Raw genomic sequence first — 24,466 nt, forward strand, 5'->3', positions numbered from 1 at the left:
CAAAACTACAATGAGGTACGGCCTCACACCGCTTAGAATGACCATCATAAAAAACTCTAAAAATAATCAGTGCTGGAGAGGGTGTGGAGAAAAGGGAACCCTCCTACTCTGTTGGTGGGAATGTAAAGTGGTGCAGCCACTGTGGAGAACAGTATGGAAGTTCCTTAAAAAGTAAAAATAGAGTTACCATATGATCCAGCAATCCCACTCCTGGGCATATAGCTGAAGAGAACTCTAATTTGAAAGATCCATACACCTCAATGTTCACAGCAGCACTATTTACAATAGCCAAGACATGGAAGCAACCTAAATGTCCATCGACAGATGAATGGATAAAGAAGATGTGGTATCTTGATACAATGCAATATTACTCAGCCATTAAAAACGAATGAAATAATGCCATTGGCAGCAACATGGATGGACCTAGAGATTATCATACTAAGTAAAGTAAGTCAGACAGAGAAAGATAAATATCATATGATATCACTTATATGTGGAACAAAAAATGTGATACAAATGAATTTATTTACAAAACAGAAATCGACTCATAGGCATGGAAAAAACATAATTACCAAAGGGAAAGGGGGGAGGGGGTTTGGATAAATTGGGATATTGGGATTAACAGATACACACTACTATATATAAATTAGATAAACAACAAGGATCTACTTTAGCACAGGGAACTATATTCGATATCTTGTAATAACCTATAATGGGGAAGAATGTGGAAAAGTATCTATATATGTGGAGATATATATATATATATATATACTCATATGTATATATACACATATGTATATTTAACTGAATCACTTTGCTATACACCTGAAACATTATAAATCAACTATACTTCAATTTTTAAAAATTGATGAAACAATGTCTCAAATCTTACAAATCAGTAAATATAATGATGAACTTACAATTAGAAAAATGAACTCAACATAAATTACAAAAAATAACATTTCTAATAATAAAGATATATGTCAGGGAGTAAGTCACATGAATCATATTAAAATTAATTTCTTGTGATTAATATAATACTATAAAAAGAGTCTAATGATACAATTAAGGTTCCAATTTCTAAAATTGAAATCAGCTTAGTAAATGTCAACTAGTTCTGAGAATTCTTATCTTCTTCTCTACTTCCAAATCCTACACAGTTTTAAAAACTGGTTTAAATGCCACTTCCATCATAAAGCTTCAGATGGTACTAATTTGTCAGAAGAAATTTCTCCTTCCTCAAACTTAAACTCTTAGTACCTGGGCCAGAGGATATTATACTGTTTCCCGAATATATCCATTTCTACTGTGCATTCAAACCCATGTTATTCTGACTCCAAGGCTCTTTTGTCTTAAATTACACTATCTACCTTAGGCTATTTTATTATCTTTTGATAGAGGTCATATATAATAGGGTCATGAAGGAGAGAAACAACACAAATCTGTATGTGTGAGGAGAGAATAAAGATAGGTCTAGAGGTGACCTTAGGCTAATGGGGAGGAGATGAGTGGGTTTTATTCTGTTCATCAAGTAAATGGGGCAGGCAGGGGTGGTATGAGGAAGCATCATGAAGGAAAAAGCAACATGGCCTTGAGGGGGAACCGTGAGTATTCTGGCACTGCAGAAACCATTAGAGAAAGGGCAAGAGATTGGGGGGAACCATGGAATTCATGGATAGATCTTAAGGAGTCTGTGAACCCCCTGGATAGGACTATAATAAAGTGTGAACTTGTATGTATGGGGGAAATGTGTGATTTTCTAAAGAAACAATCTATAGCTTTCATCAGGAAGGCTCTGGGGAATCTGTGGCTCACCACAGCCAAACAAAAACAAAAGATAATTTAGACATTGGTCAAACCAGAGAGGGAGCACTTTAATGCCATTCTAAGGAGATTGGATTTATCCTAGGCCAGGAGGGAGTAGTTAACGTGTGATTTTTAAGCTTGTAAGAAATATAAAAGTGGTATGAAATCCTATTTGTATAGCCCAGTGAAAAATCATGCACATTCACCACAGCAGCAGCCATGGGAATGGAGAGGCAGAATATATACAAGAGACCAATGAATTTGGTAACTATTTAAACATAGGAAATGAGAGAAACAGAGGAGAATTAGAAGACACCCAGATACCTGGCTTGTGTGAAGGGTGATGTTGTTCACCAAGATGATGAACAGGAGGAAGAGTAGATTTATTAAGTTCATCTTAGGGTATACTGTGTTGAAGCCCTTGAGGAATATTCCAAGAAAGCTGTTGAGGAAGCAAATATGTCCCGAAAATATCAACTGAACTAAAAAACGACACTGGATTTGCAGCTATGGATCAGTGGAGCAGTAGGCCTGGAATGCAAACCTCAGTAAGTTGAAGAATCATTCAAAGGAAGTGATGAAACAGAGGTAGGTTTGATTTACTTCTCTCTTTCTCCAAGAACAAGGAAGGAGAGAGCTGGAGGTATTTCTTGAATAGAACATATGGATGAGGGAGGAGATATTGTGTGTGTGTGTGTGTGTGTGTTTTAATGTGAGAGACATGAATATAGTTATGGTATATTCAGAAGGAGCCAGTTGAGAGGAAGAGGGACAAATGCCAGGAGTCATTGACAGGACAAAGTCCAACAGAGGAACACAGTAGGACCAATGTCACCAATCTAAGGATTAGACCTACTGAAGAGAGGTGAACATTTTCTGCAAAACTAGAGGTAAAGGATATGCAGTAGGTCCTTGTTGGTTATCTATGAACCTAAATGGGAAAAGAACTTGAAAAAGAATAGATACATGTATATGTATAACTGAATCACTTTGCTGTATGCCTGAAACAAACACAACATTGTTAATCAACTATACTCCAATATAATATAAAATGTTTTTAATTAAATTAAATGAAAAATATTTTTTTTAAGTATATGTACCTGTGAATTCACAAATGTTAATGAAAATATCTGAACAGAAATATAGAGAGGGAAAACCAGAAAAACTAATTTCTCTGTGAAGTTTTAAATTCATTTATTGGCTGACAAACAGGGGCAGCAGTGGAAAGATCTTGAGGAGACTGAGGAATTTTAGAAAGCCTTCTCCCAGGTAGGGGAGAGGCTCATGTTTATGGCTTGGTTAGCAGCACTGACAGCTCATTTGGGTTTCGAAGCCATTCGTGGAGGGGCACCAAACTCCCAGCTGGTGATGGAGGACACCCATGGCGCTCAGCAAGCTGGGTGTGGCAGTGAAGCAGGTGAGTGACCAGATTCAAGCAAGGCTTGGGGACTTAAGGGCAGATGTAGCAGAAGGAGGTAGCCTGTACTTGCTAGCGTCATGGGCATTAAGCATCTTAGGTTAGATGAAGTAGGAAGGAAAGCCACGAGGAATGACAAGTTGGGAGAAAAAGCAGGGGTTGACAGAGGAGAGCTGTCCATGAATAAGCTGTAAGCAAAATGGTTGAAGCTCAAGGGTATAATTACTTTGAAAGAAATATTTTTTAAAAAATCTTTTGAGCTCCAGATTCATGTCTACTTTATTTTAATAAAGTAGTTTAACCTGACTAATAGCTGCACTTCTATGATTCTTGTTTATTTCTGTAATACTTTACAGACATTTTCCTTGAGAATTGAGAAACTAAAGATTGAATAATTCCTTAAGTCTGTGATTAGCAATGACAGACATCCAATTCCTCTGATTGCAGGTAGAGTACCCATCTCCATCCTTAAAACACATCTACTTAAATTGTGATGTTTGGAGAAAGTGCTTGTGTTTCCACTTAGAAAGTCTTCTTTAAGAAATCTGGGCCCACCCTTCTGTTCCCATTTCTGTGCTCTTAGCCATTTCCCCTTTTCCCCATTCCGCCTTCTTATACATCCTGTATTCTAGCCATACTCATACCGTGATGGGTTGAATTATGTCCCCTAAAAAGGGAAGATTTGGACACAGAGACAGACATGAACCCAGGAGGAACTTCAGTGAAGAGGGAGGCAGCAATCGGAGTGATACATCTACAACACTAGGAACACCAAAAACTGCCAGCAAACCACAAGAAGCTGTGGATCTGATGCTTCCTCACAGCCCTCAGAAGGAACCAATCCTGCCGATACCTTGATCTTAGATTTCTAGCCTCCAGAACTGTGAGACAATGCACTTCAGGTGTTCTAAGTCACAGTTTTTGGTACTTTGTTAGGGCAGTTCTAAGAAAATAATACGCATACCATACATGTTACTTGCCATTCCCTACGTTTATCATATTTGTTCATAATTTCGTGTTTTCACAGACATTCTCCTTCTACATAATGTTCCACTTATAACCATATTCATGGCAAAATTTTTTTCTTCTTACAGATTAGGCTCAAGCCTCGTTTCTTCTGTGGTGCTTCACTTGACCCTCCTTGGTTCTCAGAGCAGACATCTCTCTCTAAATCCTTAACAATTTGTATTACAATGGCTGTAGACTTGATTGAATCCCTCCAAGGAAAGCAATCACCTTAAGAACAAAAGCTCATGTCTTATTTCTCTTCATATCCCCAACCTCTGCCACCATGAAGACCTCTGTCAGTCAAAAGTGTATATAGAAAAAAACAGGAGTGGATGCGTTTCTCAAAACAAGAAAAATAACATGTAAAGGGAGTGTTTTAGCCACTTGAACATTTTCTTTAAAGGCCAATAAGATAATGCTGTTTTATGTAGAGGTCTTCACTATGATACCCTTATTTATCTTTCATTATAAGGACTACAAGTGACTATCAGATTTCTGTAAAGAAAAATATCAAAAATCAGGGGAAAATTTTATTTTTACCAAATTTCAAAATGGCTTGGTAAGCCCCAGAATAGTTCCATTTTGCTGATCTGTGCTAGAATCAAGGATCTAAAACTGGTCAACACACAAACTGGCAAAGTGCTTCTTTTATTTAATGTATGGACATAAACTTTGCCTTACTAATGTCCTTGAATGGAGGTTGAGGGTGGTGAAGGGATACCTTGGAGTTCTGAGGCAAGGTCCTGAGAGAAGTTTTGTTTTTTTTTACTTCATGGGAGGCTCAAGGCATGTTTTCCTTCTGTGACATAAGAGTTGTGAGAATTTTATCCCCACTGCATTTGACTGCATTACATCAAAGTTGTTAGTTTTTTGTGTCTTTATTTGTTTGCATTTATCTTTATATAACTCCAACTCCCATATATTGAAAAATAGTCTTTGATTATGTAGTTTGGCAGAGAGTGTGTCATTATAAAAAGATCTGAGATTTCACTAAAAGTTCCTCTGCGGTTTTATGTGTAATATAAAAACAATATTATACATGTGAATCATACTTCATATAGTTCAAAGAATTTAAAGAATTTACACACATTATTTAAGGTGATCTTCCAATAACAATATGAGAAGGCAGAGCAAATATTAATGCCTAATTTCATGTTCAAAATCACTGAGATTCAAACATTACTTAATTGGTTCAGTGTGGCAAATCTAGCTAATAACTGATCTAAGGCTGGAACCCAGACTTCTTTCTTCCAAGTGAGTTGTTCTCTACTGTTTCCTCAATGAAATTAATATGTATTTTGAAATTATTATGCTCAAAAATAATATCATCATACATTTACATATTCCCTAACTTACAGATATAAAGGTTTTCACAAATTGGTATTTTAACTGTATGTCTTTCCTCTGATACTGGTTAAAATTTACTTATTTTTAGACTGCTAATATGCTCTAAACATATTTTACTAATTCTTGTAATACTGAAAATACCAACCTAAAAAACAAGTACCTCTGACAGATACTACAGAGCTAAAAAAAAATTACATAACCCAGTCATTTAAACTAACTGTTTATCATTTTTTACTGCTTTTAAAAGAAATACTCACCTACTGAAATGTAGATAGTGTACTATTTCCCATTCAATAGCTTCATATGTCATGCAAATATGTTAAAATATATTTTATTCCAAAAAATAATTAAGTTACTCACGCTGTGCTCTAATTTTTTGAGGATCTGTTAGATCATAAACATTTAAATGACTGACAGATTTAAATTATTTCACACACTGGTCTTACCCTAGGTAACTTAGAAAAATAATTTCTTTGACAACTATTAAACTTTTTGTTTCATTCATTCATGTTATGTGCATTTATTAAGCACTGACTGCATGAGGCACTTTATACATGCTAAGTATGTAACAGCGAAAAAATAGAAGTAGGTTCATTTCCTTCAAAGTTTACATGCTGGTGTGAAAGACAACAATGCAAATAAGTATTATCATAGAATATGCAAGGCTTTACGGGAGGACAGAAAGGAAAAAAAGTGACCTGGGGAAGTTAGGAAGGCGGCTGTAAAAGAGAAATGAATCTTGAAGGATATAACAATCAGAGGTAAAGCATAAATAACTTTCTAGGCAGAGATAACTGTATGTTCAATAAAATAGCAAGGCATTGTGTCATGGTAGATTTAGAGAATTGAAAATTAATTGTTAAACTGGATGGGGTGACAATGGGGGAGGGTGGAAGATGAGATTGGAAACAGGTTGGATGAGGTTTAGACCAGCTCTGCCTGTGATAAGGACTCTATGAGGTTCCTTTCTAACAGCAATAAAGGAGTTTAGCTTGTTCAGAGCTGACATTTTGGAAAATGAGTGTTGGATTGAGACATTAAGAATGGAAACATAGCTACTTTAGAACAACAGCCAGTTTAACAATTGCATGGCTGAATCATTGTTCTTTATGATACTCTAGGGGGTTCCAGGAATCAATGTCTATTGCTAATGGCTAGATCTAAGTTGTTTTTTTCTAGAGTTGGTATATGATCTACAGTGGCTCTGAGTTTGAAAATGCAGGTATGGACATGTAGCTCTATCTTTTAATGAACTATTTATAATAGATTTATACTTGCAAAAGGGTTGCAAAGATAATATAGGAAGTTGCCACATTACCTCCCCTGCTACCCCCAGACTCTCTATTGTTAACATATTACTAAGCTGCATTGAAACAACTAAGGAAGTGACAGTGGTACATTACTTTTTTTTTTTTTTTTTTTTTTTTTTTGCGGTACGCGGGCCTCTCACTGTTGTGGCCTCTCCCGTTGCGGAGCACAGGCTCCGGACGCGCAGGCTCAGTGGCCATGGCTCACGGGCCCAGCCGCTTCGCGGCATGTGGGATCCTCCCGGACCAGGGTACGAACCCGTGTCCCCTGCATCGGCAGGCGGACTCTCAACCACTGTGCCACCAGGGAAGCCCAGTACATTACTTTTAACTAAACTCCACTAAACTCTACACCTTATGTAGATTTCATTAGTTCTGTTTTTCTTCCCCCCTAATATTCTTTTCCTGTTTTAGGATCCATCTAGGATAAAACATTACATTTAGTTTTGTATCTTATAGTCTCCTCTGATCTGTGACAGTTTCTCAGACATTCTCTGTGTTTCATAACCTTTACACTTTCGAGTACTGGTTAGGTATTTTGTAGAATGTCACTCAGTTTGGGTTTGACACATGTCTTTTCTTATGGTTAAACTGGGGTTATGGGTTTTGGTGACAAAGATCACAGGGGTGAAGGTCCATTCCCATGTATCTTGTCATAGGGTACATACCAACAGCATAATTTTATCACATCTTATCAAAGGGTACCTGCTACCAATACAACCTGATGATGTAAACTTTGACCCGCGATTTATTGTGTTTGCTAAGTTTCTTCAATCTGAAGTTAAACTTCCACTTCCACCCCACCCTTTGTCCCTTTCCATACTCTATTCTTTGTGAAGGAGTTATTAGAGTCCACACTCAAAGGGCAATGGTAAAGGAGGTATTAACCTCCATTTCCTGGATGGGGGCAGTATCTACATATATAATTTGAAATTCTCTTGAAATTCTTTAGGGGATTTCGTTTCCCATTTATTTGTTCCTATTTATTTATGTATTTAATCATTTATCTATGTCAATGTGGACTGATTTCAAAGATATTTATTTTATACTTTGGATTATAACTTCACACTATGTTATATATTTTGTTGTTCAAATTGTTCCACATTTTGGCCATTGGGAGCTCTTTCAAATTGGCTCCTGTAACCCTTTGACTTATCCCATTCTTTTATTTTTTGAGCACTTCTATAACTATGTTTTGAATATAAAGCTGTAGCATTCAGATATTTTATTTATGAAGTTGGAAGAAAATGAGATGTTAACCTTGACCCTATTATATATTACATAATATTCATGAGTCTAGACACATTTTATTATTTGCAAAGTGGAGAGACTATCATGTTTAAGGCATTATATTATTAAGATGTATAATAAAAGACTGAAGTAGCAAGCAAAACCATATATTTAATTATTATAATTAATATTAATGTATTTAATTATTATAATTAATTATAATGAATAAGCCTCACTTAAAAAGGTGCTACCAAAAGGGGCAATATAGGGATAGGGGATTAAGAGGTATAAACTATAATTGTACAAAATAAACAAGTATATATTGTACAATACTGTTTTGCTGAAATCCTTCTTTCTGTTTCAAGGTTCGTTGGATTCACTGGCAAAATAACCACTCATCTCACACAACTGAGCAGACTTAATTAATTTTTTAATAGAAGATTATTTAACTTAATTTCAATATACAGGCATTAGAAGGGGATGAATAAAAGTATTAGAGAGACATAACAGAGTATATATCATCAGATTGGTCCGACACCTACATCCAGATTCAAATAGCAGCTGGGAAGTCCCAAGTAACAGAAAGTTGGAGTCCCAGTTGGGAAGGGTCCCAGGCGGTGCATCCACCCCACAGGTGAGACTTCAGTTTGCCACTCGAAGGAGCCCAGTTTTTAGCACCAGGCCGCATGCTGGTAACAATCAACCTACATGCAAGCTTGCAGCTCTGGTTATTGTCATAAATGCCTTGGTCTTAACTCATAAGTCTTGGAATGTTCTTGATCCCCAGGGGCTGGCCAGACCCTCAAGGTGCAAGAAGTCCCAGGACTTACTCTCTATCTTATCTAGTGGTTTACAGTGTGTGCTGGCGCCACCCCTTTGGCCTGGGTGTAGCTCAGCAGTTTGGCATGCAGCCGGCTTTAGTGTCATTGTCAGGTCAGAGAGAGGCCTAGTGTGGCCTCTGAAGCCTGAACACGACTACTTTACTAGCTTCCCCAACAAATACAGGGAATATAGCCAATATTTTATAATAACTATAAATGAAGTATAACCTTTAAAAATTATGAATCACTATTTTGTATACCTGTAACATATAATATTGTACATTGACTACACTTCAATAAAAAAAAAATCAATAATTTGGGGAAAAAAAGTTACTCCACTAATTGTAGCTCTTTGGGGATAAGTAATGTTAAATCACCTAAAACTGGATTTAAAAAATGCAAAAAGTATGGCTATAAATTCTCATCTTTAACTACTTTAAATGACAGGCCTGCCACCCTAATTTTCATAGTAATGTCAAAGAAAAGCACTCTGAGCTTAATTTTTCTTTTCATTTCACAATTTTCTCTCCAAAGACATGACCCATTTATTATTTGTTCTAAAATACATTGTTACCTTAGTAGCTACCAAATTATATGCCTTATATAGCTGTATCGATGAAAAGAATCTTACAAAAGATGCAAAGAAAATGAAGAGAACTGACAACTCTGATTTTAATGTCTAGAAAGAGCTATCACAGACTGGCAACCATCACGGATCCTGAAACCATCCAAGTTATCTTCTGGCACACTTACAAATATTAACCAAGAATCCAGGCTGATTGACAATCTCTACCTTTCATGTCCCATACTGGAAATCCTCTCTTCCTCCCCATCTCCACCCCAAATTAAAAGCTGTAATGCGTTCCCAATGCTCATTTACTTATTCAGCATATTTTCTGTGTCTTTGGCAAAGTGATAAGAGGTTATAAAGGGAATTTAGTCTGGCAATAAATAGGTGTGAACCTGCATTTCACTTCAGTTTTCACTAATCTGTATCTTTGGATGCATTGATATAATAGGGGAAAGGACACAAGCTAGACCAGGATAAAGATGGGAGTAAGATGTCTGGACTGTTCCAGCCAACAATGTTCAATACTGGATGATGGGTGGGCTCCCCTGAGATTCATTTTGTAGCTTTAAAAATAGATGATTTAAATATCGTATCTCCCAGGTTTCTTCTACTTCTGAAATCTCTGATGCTCAGATAGAAAATTTTCCTTTGATCATTCCTCAGATAATTAACTCATTAATGACACTGATTTACCTGGAGCAACTTCCAACATAGCTACATCCCTTGGAGACTTTCTCCCCCAAAATGTAACTACTGGTGGTTTGAGTTATCCTTATGCAAAGAGTAATATATAAATCAGGAGAGAATAAATATTTTTGAGATTATTATTTTAATCAGTCATATAGTCAGCCTATTTTGTATAGGATAATAGCAATTTGTATTAATGCAGCTATTCCTTAAGAAGGGAGGGTGGACAGTATTCTCCTCCCCAGTCAGGAGCCTGTCCTTCCCTCCATTCACTGGACCAGTCTTGAGGTACATACAGCGTGTAATAGGTAGTATGTTCCTCTACTTTTAACCTTCTAAAGTTCCAGCACAAGCTGGCTATAGAAGATGTGAGGGGGAAATTATCTATCTATCTATCTTTCTTTCTTTCTTTTCCATGTATATTGCTTAGAGCTGTGTTATACATTGAATCATGTCACTCTAAAGTTCATGTGTTGAAATCCTATTCCCTAATACCTCAGAATGTGACCTTGTTTGGAAATAGGATCATTGCAGATGTGATTAGTTAAGATGTGGTCATAAGGGAGTAGGGTGGGCTCCTAATTCAACATGACTAGTGTCCTTATAAAAAAAGAGAAATTTGAACACAGACACAGGGAGACCCCCATGTGAAGATCAGACTCCCATGGGGAGTGAAGATTGGAGAAGCTAGGAGAAAGGACTTGAACAGCTGCTCCCCTAGAGTTTTCAGAGGGACCATGACCCTGCCAGCACTGGTTTCAAACTTCTGGCCTCCAGAACTGTGAGACAATACAATTCTGTTGTTCTAAACCACCCAGGTTGTGGTACTTTGTTACAACAGGCCTAGGAAATTAATATAAGCTGTAACATAGGTGTATGGTGTGGGGAGCAGGGGGTGGATTTCCTTCAATATCCTTTGCAGCAAATGTATTAGTGCCACCACTGGCTTATCCATTTGTATGGCCTATGCTCCTGTTTGGGTCAGAACACATGCCAGTACATCTTTCTATTGATTATGAAGAATCTGATTTCAAATATGGGACTTTGTCACTTACTGGTTGTGTAATTAACCTCATTGGCCTACAGGTACCTGATAATGGTAATACTTGATCTAGCACAGCACGGGGGGCAGGGGTCAAAAGATATGACATAAGTGAAAAACAATACAGAGGTACATAGAAGAGAATTTAGTGTAGAGGTTAAGATCTTTGCAGCCAGGTTGAATGAGTTCAAATTCTACTCCTCCCTTTACTAGTTTTGTGACTAAACTATGGACTCAGTTATCATTTTGAAATGAGAGTTATACTAGTACCTATGCCTTGAAGTTGTCATGAAAAACAAATGAATTAATACATAAAGAGGTCTTAGATGATTGTCCGGCACATAGAAAATATTCAATAATCATATCTAATAGAAGTATTATACATGCAAACTATTAAGAACCATACAGATGAACATTTGTATTATTATCATTATAATTTATCATTAGTAAACAGCTACTGATGAATGCACTTATACATTGATAACTCTGACTTTCTAGCTCAAGGTGCATTTTAGCAGCAGTACTTTAGACAGCTCAGAAGAGCTAAAGAGGGACAATCACAGATGAGGTCTGGTACCAAGTGGACCAGGTTTGCCCAGAGAATGAGAAGAATCTTAGAACTAGAGGCGATTTCTGGTATTCATTAGTCTTGTCATTTCCTTATGTTAAAATACTTTAGAGCCAAACTTTCTGTTGAGCATTGTACTAACTATGCTAATACATAGATAAAAAGCAATTAATTAGATTTTACTCAAGCATGCAGAAATGGGAACTGATTTTTTAAAAACTGTTTTTAAAAGTTTGTAATGAAATCTTTACATATATTTGAATTGAGATACATTGTCTATATGTCACACTCCTCAGTTGACAGTAAATAAAGAACAGCCAGCCACTTTCTCACCGTGAGTTTTGGGGCCTCAAGTAAAAGACTACCATTGGAAAAAACCACTTCCTTCATGTGTGTCTGGCTTCACAGAGGAGAAGGAAACACTTTAGTGTCTGGCCTTACAGAGGAGAAAGAAGCATTTTTTGTAAAACAGCTTCTATTCATTTACTTGGAGGAAACAGAAACAGTTGCGACTAAATGAAATTATATTATCACCTTTATTCAATTTCATAAACTTACCCAGGAAGTGTACAGTTGGAAGACAGACTGTCTCAGCGCTGTGGATAAGTTATAGTCTTCTGAACTGTGGTGTGTTTGGTGTGCAGCCCACATAAAATTAACCTCTGCAAAACACACAATTTGAAATGAGCCATGACAATAAGAACAAAGCAATTTTCATTTTCAGTTATGTATGCTGCTCTGTTGAGTGAGGAAGAAAAATCTCGAACATCTCTGAAAAACCTAGCCAATATAATTATAATTAAAATGAGCTGCCTCAAATCATTTTTGGAAGCAGAGATGGTATAAATTACAAAGAAATAAAAAAATTGAAACACAGCCAATAAATATGTATAGTGTATATGATATAATTAAATGCCTTCAGGAAACTGAAATGACTTCCAAACTTACACTTTCCTAACATATTACAACGTGACAAATCATAAAGGCCAACTGGTAATGTTGTAACAAATGCAGTCAATGCATTGTGATAAGTTTTCAGCATGTGATAACATATTTCTAATTAAAGAAGAGTACTCTGATGGGAGAAATTGGTGTATAAATTTTGGAATGAAATATTTCATAATATTCTTCCCTAATGGCTTTTTAAGAAATTTCAAAATCTGTCTATTGGAATAAGAGGCAAAGCAGAATAACATCTGGCCCTAAGATTTAAGGTTTCAGTTTTATTTACAGATATATATTAATAACTAATAGTTACATACAGTTCTTCCCATACCTCACCAAAACAGTATACCATTTCTAAAATTGTCCCACCTAATTGCCGTTTGTCCTCAAAATAAAAAAGAAAATGCAAATTGTTAATTTTCACCGAACATTATGTAAATTGCCCTCGTACTGTCTTGAGATTCATATATACCTAAAGGAGAGTTGCTTGCCTTTTCTACAGCAAATGTGCCACTATAATAACCACCTAAGTATATGGAATTTAAGAAAACAAGCCCACATTTTTCATTCTGCCCTCATTTTTCATTCTGCCCTCATTTTTCATTTCCTACCAGAATTACAGATCAAAATGCCATATATTCTGTTTTAGTAAAAGAAAGTATGCTCTTAGCTAAACTAACTTATATTTTGTCCTTTGCTACAAATACACGAGATAGAATTAACCATATGATGTGATAATTGTATCCTTGCCAGTACAGATTAGAAATTTAAAATTTTTTAGGCTTGGATGCATGGGAACTGAACAGTGAACCTAAAAGTGGAAATATTGAGTTATTGGTCTCTGCAGCTGCCATATACTCATAGTTAAAATACATGGCACATGGCAGAACAATTTGTTAGAAATTTTTAAAATGAAAAGCATGGATAAATGGAGATATAGACATAGATATAGTCATTCTGGGTGGACTTCTTCTTGGCCATTCATTTAGGAAATGAAAGGTCTGTGGACAATCTTTGTAGGGAGTTACCAAATAAAATGTGCAAAAGAGTTTTGGTAAACAAATGAGATATAAGACAGACTTAGTTCTGTGAGAATGAGATTATGAACAGGATTATGAATACACAGCTCTATCAGAAGTCATTTCTATTAAAGTCATATATTTTCAAGTGGGGCAAGTATTTTCACAAACCATCAGTTTATATCTAACTTAGATCCTGACTGGTTTCACATTTTAATCATTCTAATCGTTCCTAGTAATGACCCTGTATTTCTACCCGAGCAATGAAGGAAATTGTTCTTACACAAATGAGAACTACTTCACCATAATGATCTCTAACTTCCCAAGCATAATCTCTGAAATAACCTAGAACCTAAATCTCTGGTTTACTGACTAGCCTATATAGCTATAAAAATAAGAGCGATACAAAGAATCCCATGGCACTTGAAATCTTCAGATGTTGTGTGGAATATTATTAAGAGGTAATAAATTTGATGAATCTCCTAAATCTTTTAAAACTTTTTACAGATTGAACATCTGAAGTAATCTGAACACCATTTTCTCTTTAGAACATACACATTATTGAACATTTCAGAATCTGTCACATAAAAACTTCATTACAAATAAAAACACTACTTTGTTGGGCCTTTCAGGATTTTTGTTTAAAAAAATTCATCATAATGTATCCATATTATGAGTTCACAAGTGGATGAGCTAATCAGATGGGGTTTAATTAGAGGGTAACAATATGCATTGGAACTACCTCCTTATAATCTCCTCAGAAGCTAAATGGTGGAACAAAGAATCCATGAGGGTGGAGGTTAAAGACCTGTCTCTATAGTTGTTTTAAAAGCATTTACTTCCTATCACAAACTGTGTGTAACACAAGCCTTCATTCAATGAAGTACAGCTGTATAAACAGGGTGCAGTAACTGGATCCCACTGCCTTACCTCTGTCACTTTTCAGAATTGGGAAAAACAAGAAGAAATACAGAGTTTTTTTTTCACAGACTATATTCAGTTTATTTGAAGTAAATTATTTTCAAAAGTGGTTATAAAAATACATTTTATAGAAAATTGTCCCCACAGTTTTTTAGTAAATAAAATGAGAAAAAGTTAATAGTACATTTATATATATGTTCATCTTCCCTAATACTTGAATTGATGAGTTGTCTGTTCTAAGGAAGAAAACCAAATGTTAAAGAGAAAAAATTGATATTATCACAATAAACTTCTTTCTGTGAAAAAAATTAATAAAATTATAAGTTGTCAACAATAATAATTTTCTTTTTCTATAAGAAAAAATTATTGATTTTCTAAGCATATGATGTTATTATGGTTTTTTAATTATATTAGAAATAATAATGCTACTTTCCAGTGCCAAAATATAGATTTCTTTAAATATATTTTATTAATACATTGACCAATCATTCAATTTGTTTGGCCAAAATTTAATGTAATATGTGTGTTTGTATGTATGTTATATTCTTGAGTTTGTTACCTTGTTTCTATTTTTTGTAAATTAAGGTACAACTTACATACAGTGAAATCCATCCCTTTTGATATTTAGTTCTATGAGTTTTTGCCAAACAAACACCACTGTGTAATCACTGTCACAATCAAGATAAGATATGGAACAGTGTTGATCACCCCTAAAAGTTCCCTGTTCCACTTTGTGTATGGCAGGCTGACTCTACCATGGCTCCCAGATTCAGATGATGAGATTCTGGACTTTGAACTTATAATGTAATGGGATGAAATGTTTAGGACCTTGGGAGAGGTGAGTGTTTTGAATGTGAGAGAAATAAGAATCCATGGGACCCAGAGGATTCCTATAGGAGGCAGCCTCTAAGATGGCACCCAGTGATTCTTGCCTACTGGTGTTCAACCCCCTGTATAAACCCACCCCTTGGGTGTGGGCTGGATTTTATGACTCCCTTCTAGTAAATGTAATTTTGGCAAAGGTTATGGCATGTCACTTCTGATATTAGGTTATAAAAAGACTGTGGCTTATGTCTTAGGTGCTTTCTCTTGTACTCTCATATACTCTGTCTGAGCAAAGTCACCTGCTGTGTTGTGAACTGCCCTTTGGAGAAGCACATATGACAGGGGACTAGGAGAGGCCTCAGGTTAACCAGTTAGCAAGGAACTAAGCTCCTCAACCCAAACTCCACAAGAAACTGAATCCCAACAACAACCATGTAAGTGAGTTTGGAAGCCGATCCACCCCCACTTGAGTCTTCAGATAACACTACAGCCAGCAGACAGCTTAACTGCTTAACTACAGCCTCATGAAAGATCTTGAGCCAGAAGCACTGATCCAAGCTGTGCACTGATTTCTGACCTACAGAAGCCATGAGAGAAGCCACGGATGTGTTACGAAGCAGTAGAAAATTAATACTGTGGTCAATTCTCCTTGACCTCATTCTCAGTCCCTAGTATCCACTGATTTGGTTTCTTTCACTTGCATAATGCATCACAGATTCCTCCATTTTGCTGTGTTTTTCAGTAGTTTGTTCCCTTTTTTTGCTGAGTAGTATTGCATTTGTATGGATGTACCACAGTTTTTGTTTTGTTTTGTTTTGTTTTGATCCACTTAGTAGTTGAACATTTCAAGTGTTTCCAGTATTTGGCAATTACAAATAAAGCATCTATAAATTTTCTAGTACAGTTTTCATGTGAACGTAAGTTTCATTTCACTTTGGCACATACTCAGGAGTGAGATTACTGAACTGTATGGGATGTTTACATTAGGTTGCCAAAAACTGTCAAAACGTTTTCCAAACTGACCGTGCCGTTTTGTATTACCACCAGCAGTATACGAGAGTTAAATTTGCTACACATCTCTGACAGCACTTGACATTATTAATTTTATTTATTTATATGATAACATTATAATAGGTGTGTATTATTATCACATTGAAATTTTAATTTGCTTCTCTGCAATAGCGAATGACAATGATTACCTCTCCATGTGCTTAATTGTCATTTATATGTCTTCTTTGTCTATTCAAAATTAGTGCCCACAATTTAATTGGGTTGTTTTCTTATTATTGAGTTTTGAGATATCTTTATATATTCTGCACACAAATATTTCCTCCCAGTCTGCGGTTTGACTTTTCATTTTTTTTACAGTACCTAATTAAAACCACTGGGTTTTAATTTTGATGAAATCCAATTTATATACTCGAGAGTTACATTAAAAGATATTTTTAGTGTGTATAAGAACAGAGGTTACCTCCAAGAAACTTTTCAGAATGAGGAAAATTTGTAAGCAGAGTAAACTTGTAGTTTAGAAGCTAACAGATTCTATATGTACTATACATCTAAAGTATATCTAAATAAGTCTCTTTTGTCATTTCTTGTCACCTATGAAATGGAGAGAAATAATTCTTTAGGTTAATCTGAGACACAAACAAGGTCTACAAGGAATTTTTACAGCTATATGAGAGCTATTTAATCTTCAGTAGTGGACAGGAAGTCTTGGGGCATCCTGGGGGTGATGATGTTGCCTTCACTCATAATTTGGAAAACCTTCGAGTTATGAAGGAAAAAATGTTCAGGCATAGTTGCAAAATGTTGGTGTTTGCACCAAGAAAGGCATGTTAGTAACACTTGATGGAACATTTAACATATTGTGTGGTAACTATGGAACATGAGAACTGCAAGGAGTTTATGAGGTTACTTAGTTCAAATTCTTTATTTTATAAGTAATAAAAATGAAATTAAAAGGGAGAGGGAAAAAAGTTTCATTAAAGGAGAGAAAGCTTTTTAAAATTTTGTCTCTCTCTCTCTCAACAGTGATTTATTTGATGCATTCATTCCCCTCTTGGAGTTTTATTTCTCCTTCAGAAATGGAGGTGACTGGGACCCACTATTCTGTGAGCCCCAGATGACATGTATTTGGTAATTTCCAATAAGTAAAGGACATTAAGGAGCTCAACACACATTATTAAATGATGGTGCTAAATCTCTTGAATTGGAGCTACTGCTTACTGCCTTTTGCAGGAAATCTAACGCTACAAAACACTGAACTAGTCTATTTTTGAATGAAAACAATTGTCACTCTGAATTTGAAAATATCAGTACCAGGTATAAGTGTATCCTTTAAAAATTTGTTCCATCTCTTTCCAACAGATAAACATGACTGATAAATGATTTCAAAAAAGTAACTGAACTAAGCAATCAAAATATTAGTAACAGACTCGAACTGCCAAAGTCAAGTCTAAATGGAAAATTTAATAGCTGGTGAAATAACAAAGAATATACCCTCATTGAATGCACTGATGATGACATCATCAATTGTGTCATCACAATTTCATTCACTTCCTATAGCAACAAATCAAAGTGATGATAAAATTGATGATATTGCTAATTCATTCAGTGAATAGAGATTGATAGTCTTTATTATTTTTTTCTAATCTATCCTTTGTCCACTTAATACCAAAACATAAATGACTAAATATATCTAAAAATATCAAATCAATGAGAATAAAATTGATAAACTGGCTGGACCTCCATATTTTTGTTCAAAACATTTTGCATATATCCAGACATTCAGCATCATAGAAACCAGTCATCTGAAGGACTGACCAAATTTTCACTTTTTATCTATACATTTGGCAACATGTAGATATTAAATCATCTCTCTGGAGGAGGTAACAAATGATGGCTCTAAAATTGTCACAAACACTAAACTGTCTCTCTAATCTTTCTAGCAATCACAACTTTAACATTTTTTTAAAATTTATGTTCACATGGAAGTCTTTAAAAACTAGCATGCAGAATTTTAAAAGACTAGTTCTCCATTCATATGTTTAAATTCTTTCAAAATTTAAACAAAAAATAAAAGAAGATACAGCTTTTTAGTATGAAGCAAAATAAATCCTTAAGAATGTATATCATCTTTTCAATCAAAACTTCCATTTCTATACAATGCAAAAGCAAGAAAAAATATGATGCTTATTATTTGGATGAAATGTTAAAATTAATTGAAGATATAAAAGCATGTTATTTCCACCTACCATATCCACTATCATTAAAAATGAAAAATGTGATTTTAAAATTTCAGAATTTTGACACGTCCATAGGTAGTTCAGTTGTATTCTATTTTAAATCCATTTAGGAAAGTCTAAAAATTAAGATTATATTTGAAAAGATTTCATTTAAATTGTGTATTTTTTAAAAAATAAGGATTTATTTAGCACTAATTTATTGAATCCCTACTATGTATATCTTTGTGGATATTCTGATAGATAAAAGCATGCAATCAATCAAAGAAACAAACAAAAAACATCCATCAAAGAACCTACAACTAAATAGAAGCAAAAGAAAGATATAGAAAGAACTCGCTGATACAGGAAACTTTTACATCCCTTAAAATAAAAATAATTCTGTGTAAATTATACATGTCCTGCATCACTTTGTAGTCATTGTTTCATAACAACTTTTGAAAGATTATTATAACCAAGGCTTCCATGAAATATAAGAAGACATTAGCTTCACTCTGTCTGACAGATTAAGTGACCCCTCCCCTACCTGTCTTTCTATATGTCTATTCTCCACCTTTTCTAGAAATGAGATTTTACAATATCTCATACAATTTAAATTTGGATCATTGCCTACTTACCTAATGGTTAGAAATGCTACAAGTTCCTCCTTGACTTTACTCAAAGATGAGACTGATTAATGATAATAATAATAATAATAATAGCAATGATTGTAAACACACAAAAGTGCTTATCATGTTCTAGGGGATATTTTAAACACATTATATGTATTAATTCATGTATTATCTAGAACTATACTAGAGGTAGATGTTTGTATAGTTTCCATTTTATAAATGAGGAAAGGGATATATGAGATTTAATAACTTGCATAAGTAATGATTATTTTTCTTATTACATATTAATAATTTTATCATTGGCAGAAACCATATTTTCCAGCCCCACTGCCCCTCAGTGGGTTTGTGTGTCTGATTCTCAATGATGCAGTGTAAGTATAAATAATGTGTGTCACCCCGGGAAGGGGTAGAGAACTGGTGTGATCCTTTGCACTCTCTCTGTTCCCCTCCAACTGCCAGACAGGATATTCAGTGGAGGACGCTGAGGCCTTAGGGTATGCAAAGAAACCAGACAGAAGGATCTTGGCTATCTGGCTACCAGGGTAGAATAGAAAGCTCCCACTGACCGTTATTTAACCAGGATGTGAATGAGAAATAAATCTATTGTGCTGTCACTGGGATTTGTTATCGCTCAGTGAACTTATTCCCCACTAGTAATTTTTGCTCTTAATACATATGAATATGATGCAAAACCCCCCAATATCAGTGACCTTATTACAGATCTATGTACTCTATCACTCAGTGTTTCCTATGGACTGACTTCTATGAGGAAATCACTTCATAGCATACTGGGTACCTGTGTTTCTAAAAGCAACCTCCAACTAGCATAGCTCAAAGTAATGTATTTTCTTATCATTAGCCTTCCAAAATGAGTGCTTCAAAGAGATGGCAATAGGGAATCCAGGACATATCCTGCAGATGTTTCCTCTCTCTCTTTCTTCTACTACCTTGAGTCTCCCCTCACTTCATTCTAATGAAAGGCTTGCCTTGCCTTGGGGCAGGTGTGTGTAACAGGGCTGGGAATGTCAAGGAAAGAGAAACGTCGCATATCTTGTTAGTAGCATCTGATACCCCAGTCTCATTTCCATGCTCCTCCAAGAGTCCCCATTGTCTTCTCAACACTATTCCTGCTCTTATACTCCTCTCCTTTCATCACCACCCTGCTTTGGAAAGCCCAAGCCTGACTATTCACTTTCCTCACAATGAAGATGAATCTAAATTTTGCTCACCAAAGACCCACCATTTTATTAGTTATGTATGAACTTATTTCTACCTTTACTACCTAAATATATATAGAATAGGAAAACTTTCCTTGTTGCCTTGCCAGATCAAGGAGTAAGAACTTTTAGAAAACTTTAGCAGAACTGAGCTTTCCTTGGCAGAGAAGGAGAGAAGCTATAGGACCACACTCTCTTCCACAGGGAGTTAGATTACAATGCCAGGAATAAAGGCTCCTATGATAGGCAAGAGGTATTAGGTATAGGAAGGGAAGCAGACAGGCCTTGAGGAGTGATTGAAAGAAAGGAACTCATACTGGGCACTAGGATGAGTCCTGCAAAGTCTCTCACTTCCAATCTCTCGCTACACTTCACCATCTTCAACAAACCTTCCAGGTTAGAGCCCTTGTCCCAGACCAGAAAACACAAAACCAACCATATCTTGAAATTAAAGGTGTACTTCCTTCAGCCTAGGCCAGGCAGGTGGAATAGAAAGTGAGAGGGGGTTCCTCATCCCACTGCAAAGAAAGAGATGCTCTTGGCTTCCCAAGTTGAAAGGCTAAAAGCAGTTCCCACCTGAAATATTACTGAACATGGTAATTACATCCTACAGAACAGTTTTCTTTCAGTTTTATGATGAACTATATGTCTTTATATAGGCAGATTTGAGAACCTAAGTTCAAAAGGGTGCATTTCTTTTTGAAAATGTGCACCTCGTTCCTAAGAGCCAGTTTACAACCAAGATTTCTAAACATTGCTCACCCATATGAGGAAATTGCTCATATACATATTTTGAGAATTGAAACAGGGGAAGGATGAAAGCGAATCTATGAAGAGAAAAGAAAATGAGGTACATTTCCAATGTAATTTACACACAGGCGCATGCATATATTTACCGTACATTTGTGTGTATGCATGTTTAAGTATTTATATTCAAGGTAGATATAAAATACACATAGTTTCATATTACATTCCTCATTTAGGTACACAGATACGAAGTATGGTGCTTAAGGCTCCACCGAAAGACAGAGTAGAAAGAAACAGTAGTGCATTTACACATGAAAGTAGAGAGAGTTCTACTTTGCAGTCTACTCCATCTCTCAGAGTAGACTAAGCTTTATTGTAGGTTGTCAGTCCATATAATCTCTGCAACACTTCCAACCCATGAGATAAACTGGTTGTCTACTAGCTTAAGAATAAAATGGTAATTTTTGACTTTACTGTCCACTCTATTAGAAGGTTATAGGTTGCCTGAAAAGAATGCTGTGAATAACAGTTTGATGTCATGCACACTCTTCCTTCTCTAAGCTCCATCATTCTCCATTTATATCCCTCTGCTCCTAGCCATTTTGGGCGTTGATACTTGCCAAGACTACATATTCACCTAGATTTCTCTTCTTTCTCTTCAGATTAATATTACCTCGGCCCTAGGCCATGGGCCAAGTAATTTGCTAGAGAATCCTGATTATATCCTTGGTAATCCGTTGGAAGGAGCTCTTCCTCACTCAATAGAAAAAGTGTTATTGAACTAAAGTATTAAGTGGCTTGAATACTGACATTTCCAGAAATACAATAGACTAGTGAAGAGAGATTTTTGGTTAAGGGAGATTCCCATACTTTTCAACCATGTGGAAAATAAGCTGTGTTTATAGGAAAACTATCCCTCTCTGCAAAAGTTGGCAGAATTAAATACAAATTCTTTGAAATAAAAGTTATCAGTATTACATTTTCAAACAATTATGACTTTGACAATTTTTATGTCTCATGAAGGTCACTTACCCATTTAATAAAACCAAATTCTAGTGCATGTGGGTCCTGGTTAGCAACAGCATAGTAATATCATGGTTTAGGTTTTGGGGGCTGTTAGTGATTTTATCACGAGATTTCCAATATATTCAGATTCTAAGGAATCCACATGCTTTACACAGAATAAAAGCAAGAAACCTTCCAGAGGATTTAATGACATATATTTGGCACTCCTAATGACCTAACTAGCACAATCTGGGGGCAGAAATCGTGGGAGAAGAACTGTCTTTATGTCAATAGACTTAGCTAGGATTGGCAAGCACTCCTTCTGTGCAGCATGCTCGCCTGTGGTGAGACCCAGTGAACTTCTGCTGTATTATGTTTGGAATAATGATTTCTATAATTTGTCTCCACAAGTCACAGAATCCAAGAACAAATTAACCTCCAAAGTTTGAAAGGAGAGCAACGTAAGGAAGTGAACAGGAAAGCAAAACAACCAGGAATTGTCAGGAAAAGACAGGAAAGCAGGAAAAAATGGCACTAAAACCACTAGTTAGAAGGTGGCTGCAATCTGTCTTTATTCTTCCTCTATTAAGCCTCCTGAGTGGATACAGATTACCCCTGTCAACAGCAACAAAACCTACCAGGATCTCTTTGCCAATAATAAGGGCTTTCTATTGGTCTTACCATTTGCCTTTGTGTTCTGAAACTAATTTTTACTGCTTCATAGCAAATGAGTTAGAAGCTTGGAAGATTACTGAATTTGCAAGAAATGCGATGGTGTCCAATGAAGGTGCCAGAGTGAATCAGCACTGGATGTCCCAACTGGAACAGGTCAGTCTATCCTTTGTGAATGGTTTCATTCTGACATAGATTGGCATTGTCCCTGACCTTTGAGGAACCAATCTGCATCTGATAGATTTCGTTCTACACATTTGTTCCTCACTCTCTTATTATCATTTGCTGACACATCATAGAACTGAACGTTACTTGTTACTGTGATGAGTTACTTTGCCCTTTCCTCTGTTCCCTGCAAAGTAAATGCATGTCTGAAATCTGAATATATGTCTGGTTTAAAAGGGAGGCCATCAATGACTACCGAGTCTCACTACTATTTGAGGAAGAGGTCTTGGAATATTCTTTGGCCACTGAGAGATGGAAGGGGTTGTGCAGGACCATATCCCCCATTATTCTAATAGACAAAACTTCATATTCTACCTCCAAAGTCCCCAACCATGACTCCATTGCTACATGACCTTCAAATCCAAATGCTATTTGTTAAATGAATTCATTGTTTTCTGCCTATGCTCCTTCTTTCTGTTTCTGACCTTGTAATATGACTATTGTACCTTTGATCAGTCCTTTTCCCTCCCTTGGGCCCCCACCAAGACTTCCCGACTGACTGCCATCAATCCACAAAATCACCTGATTTTTTCCTTTCCTATCTCATACCTGCTGTCCTGGATTAAGGCCTCATTGCCTCGGTACAACCAGAAAATATTCACTGTGTGATATCTATGTGTAAAATACTCTGCCCTTATATCACTCACAATCTAGTGCAGGTCAGAAAACTGACATCACAGGCCAAACTCCAGCCCACAAACTGCTTTGTACAGCCAACAAGCTAAGAATGGTTTTTACATTTTCAATGACAAATAAAATCGGAAGAGTAACAGTTTGTGACACATGAATAGTACATGAAAAAATATGTATCTTCCTCTTTTTTTTTCTCATGTACCCTCCATTCTCTGGGCATCTTGAACACCCTCAACACTTTCCTGGTCCCGTCTTTGTGTGACCTGTCAAAATATCCTTCATCTTTCAAGAATAACTGCATGTGTCATTTTCTTCAGGAAATCATATTCAGCCCTCCCAGGTACAATTATTGTATAATTCTTATTACTCTTTGGCCTCTAATGTCACAAATAACTCTGCTATTTTGCACCCTCCCCTATTTTATGAGCTTCTTAATTCGAGGGATTAATTTGTCCATCGTTGTACTTTCCACAGCACCTACTATGATCTTTGTATAGTAGATCACTAATGTATTTTCTTTTCTATGCTTACCAAATAAAACTGTTTCATTTGAATAATCAATAACCAAATAAATAATTATTGATTTTATTTGCTAAA

At 35.9% G+C, this 24,466-nt stretch overlaps 1 protein-coding gene across 1 annotated transcript in view; it reads right to left on the reverse strand.

Moving 5' to 3' along the window:
* AGMO (alkylglycerol monooxygenase) overlaps positions 1 to 24,466 on the reverse strand; it is a 323,204-nt gene that overhangs the window by 202,844 nt on the left and 95,894 nt on the right. Inside the window, exon 4 of the mRNA XM_027102575.1 lies at positions 12,363 to 12,466. Coding sequence (XP_026958376.1) covers positions 12,363 to 12,466 — 104 coding nt within the window. The remainder of the gene's footprint in view (positions 1 to 12,362; positions 12,467 to 24,466) is intronic.

The sequence above is a fragment of the Aethalodelphis obliquidens genome, unplaced genomic scaffold (assembly GCF_003676395.1).
Source record: "Aethalodelphis obliquidens isolate GAN/ISIS:26980383/991018 unplaced genomic scaffold, ASM367639v1 scaffold5, whole genome shotgun sequence".
NCBI lineage: Eukaryota > Metazoa > Chordata > Mammalia > Artiodactyla > Delphinidae > Aethalodelphis > Aethalodelphis obliquidens.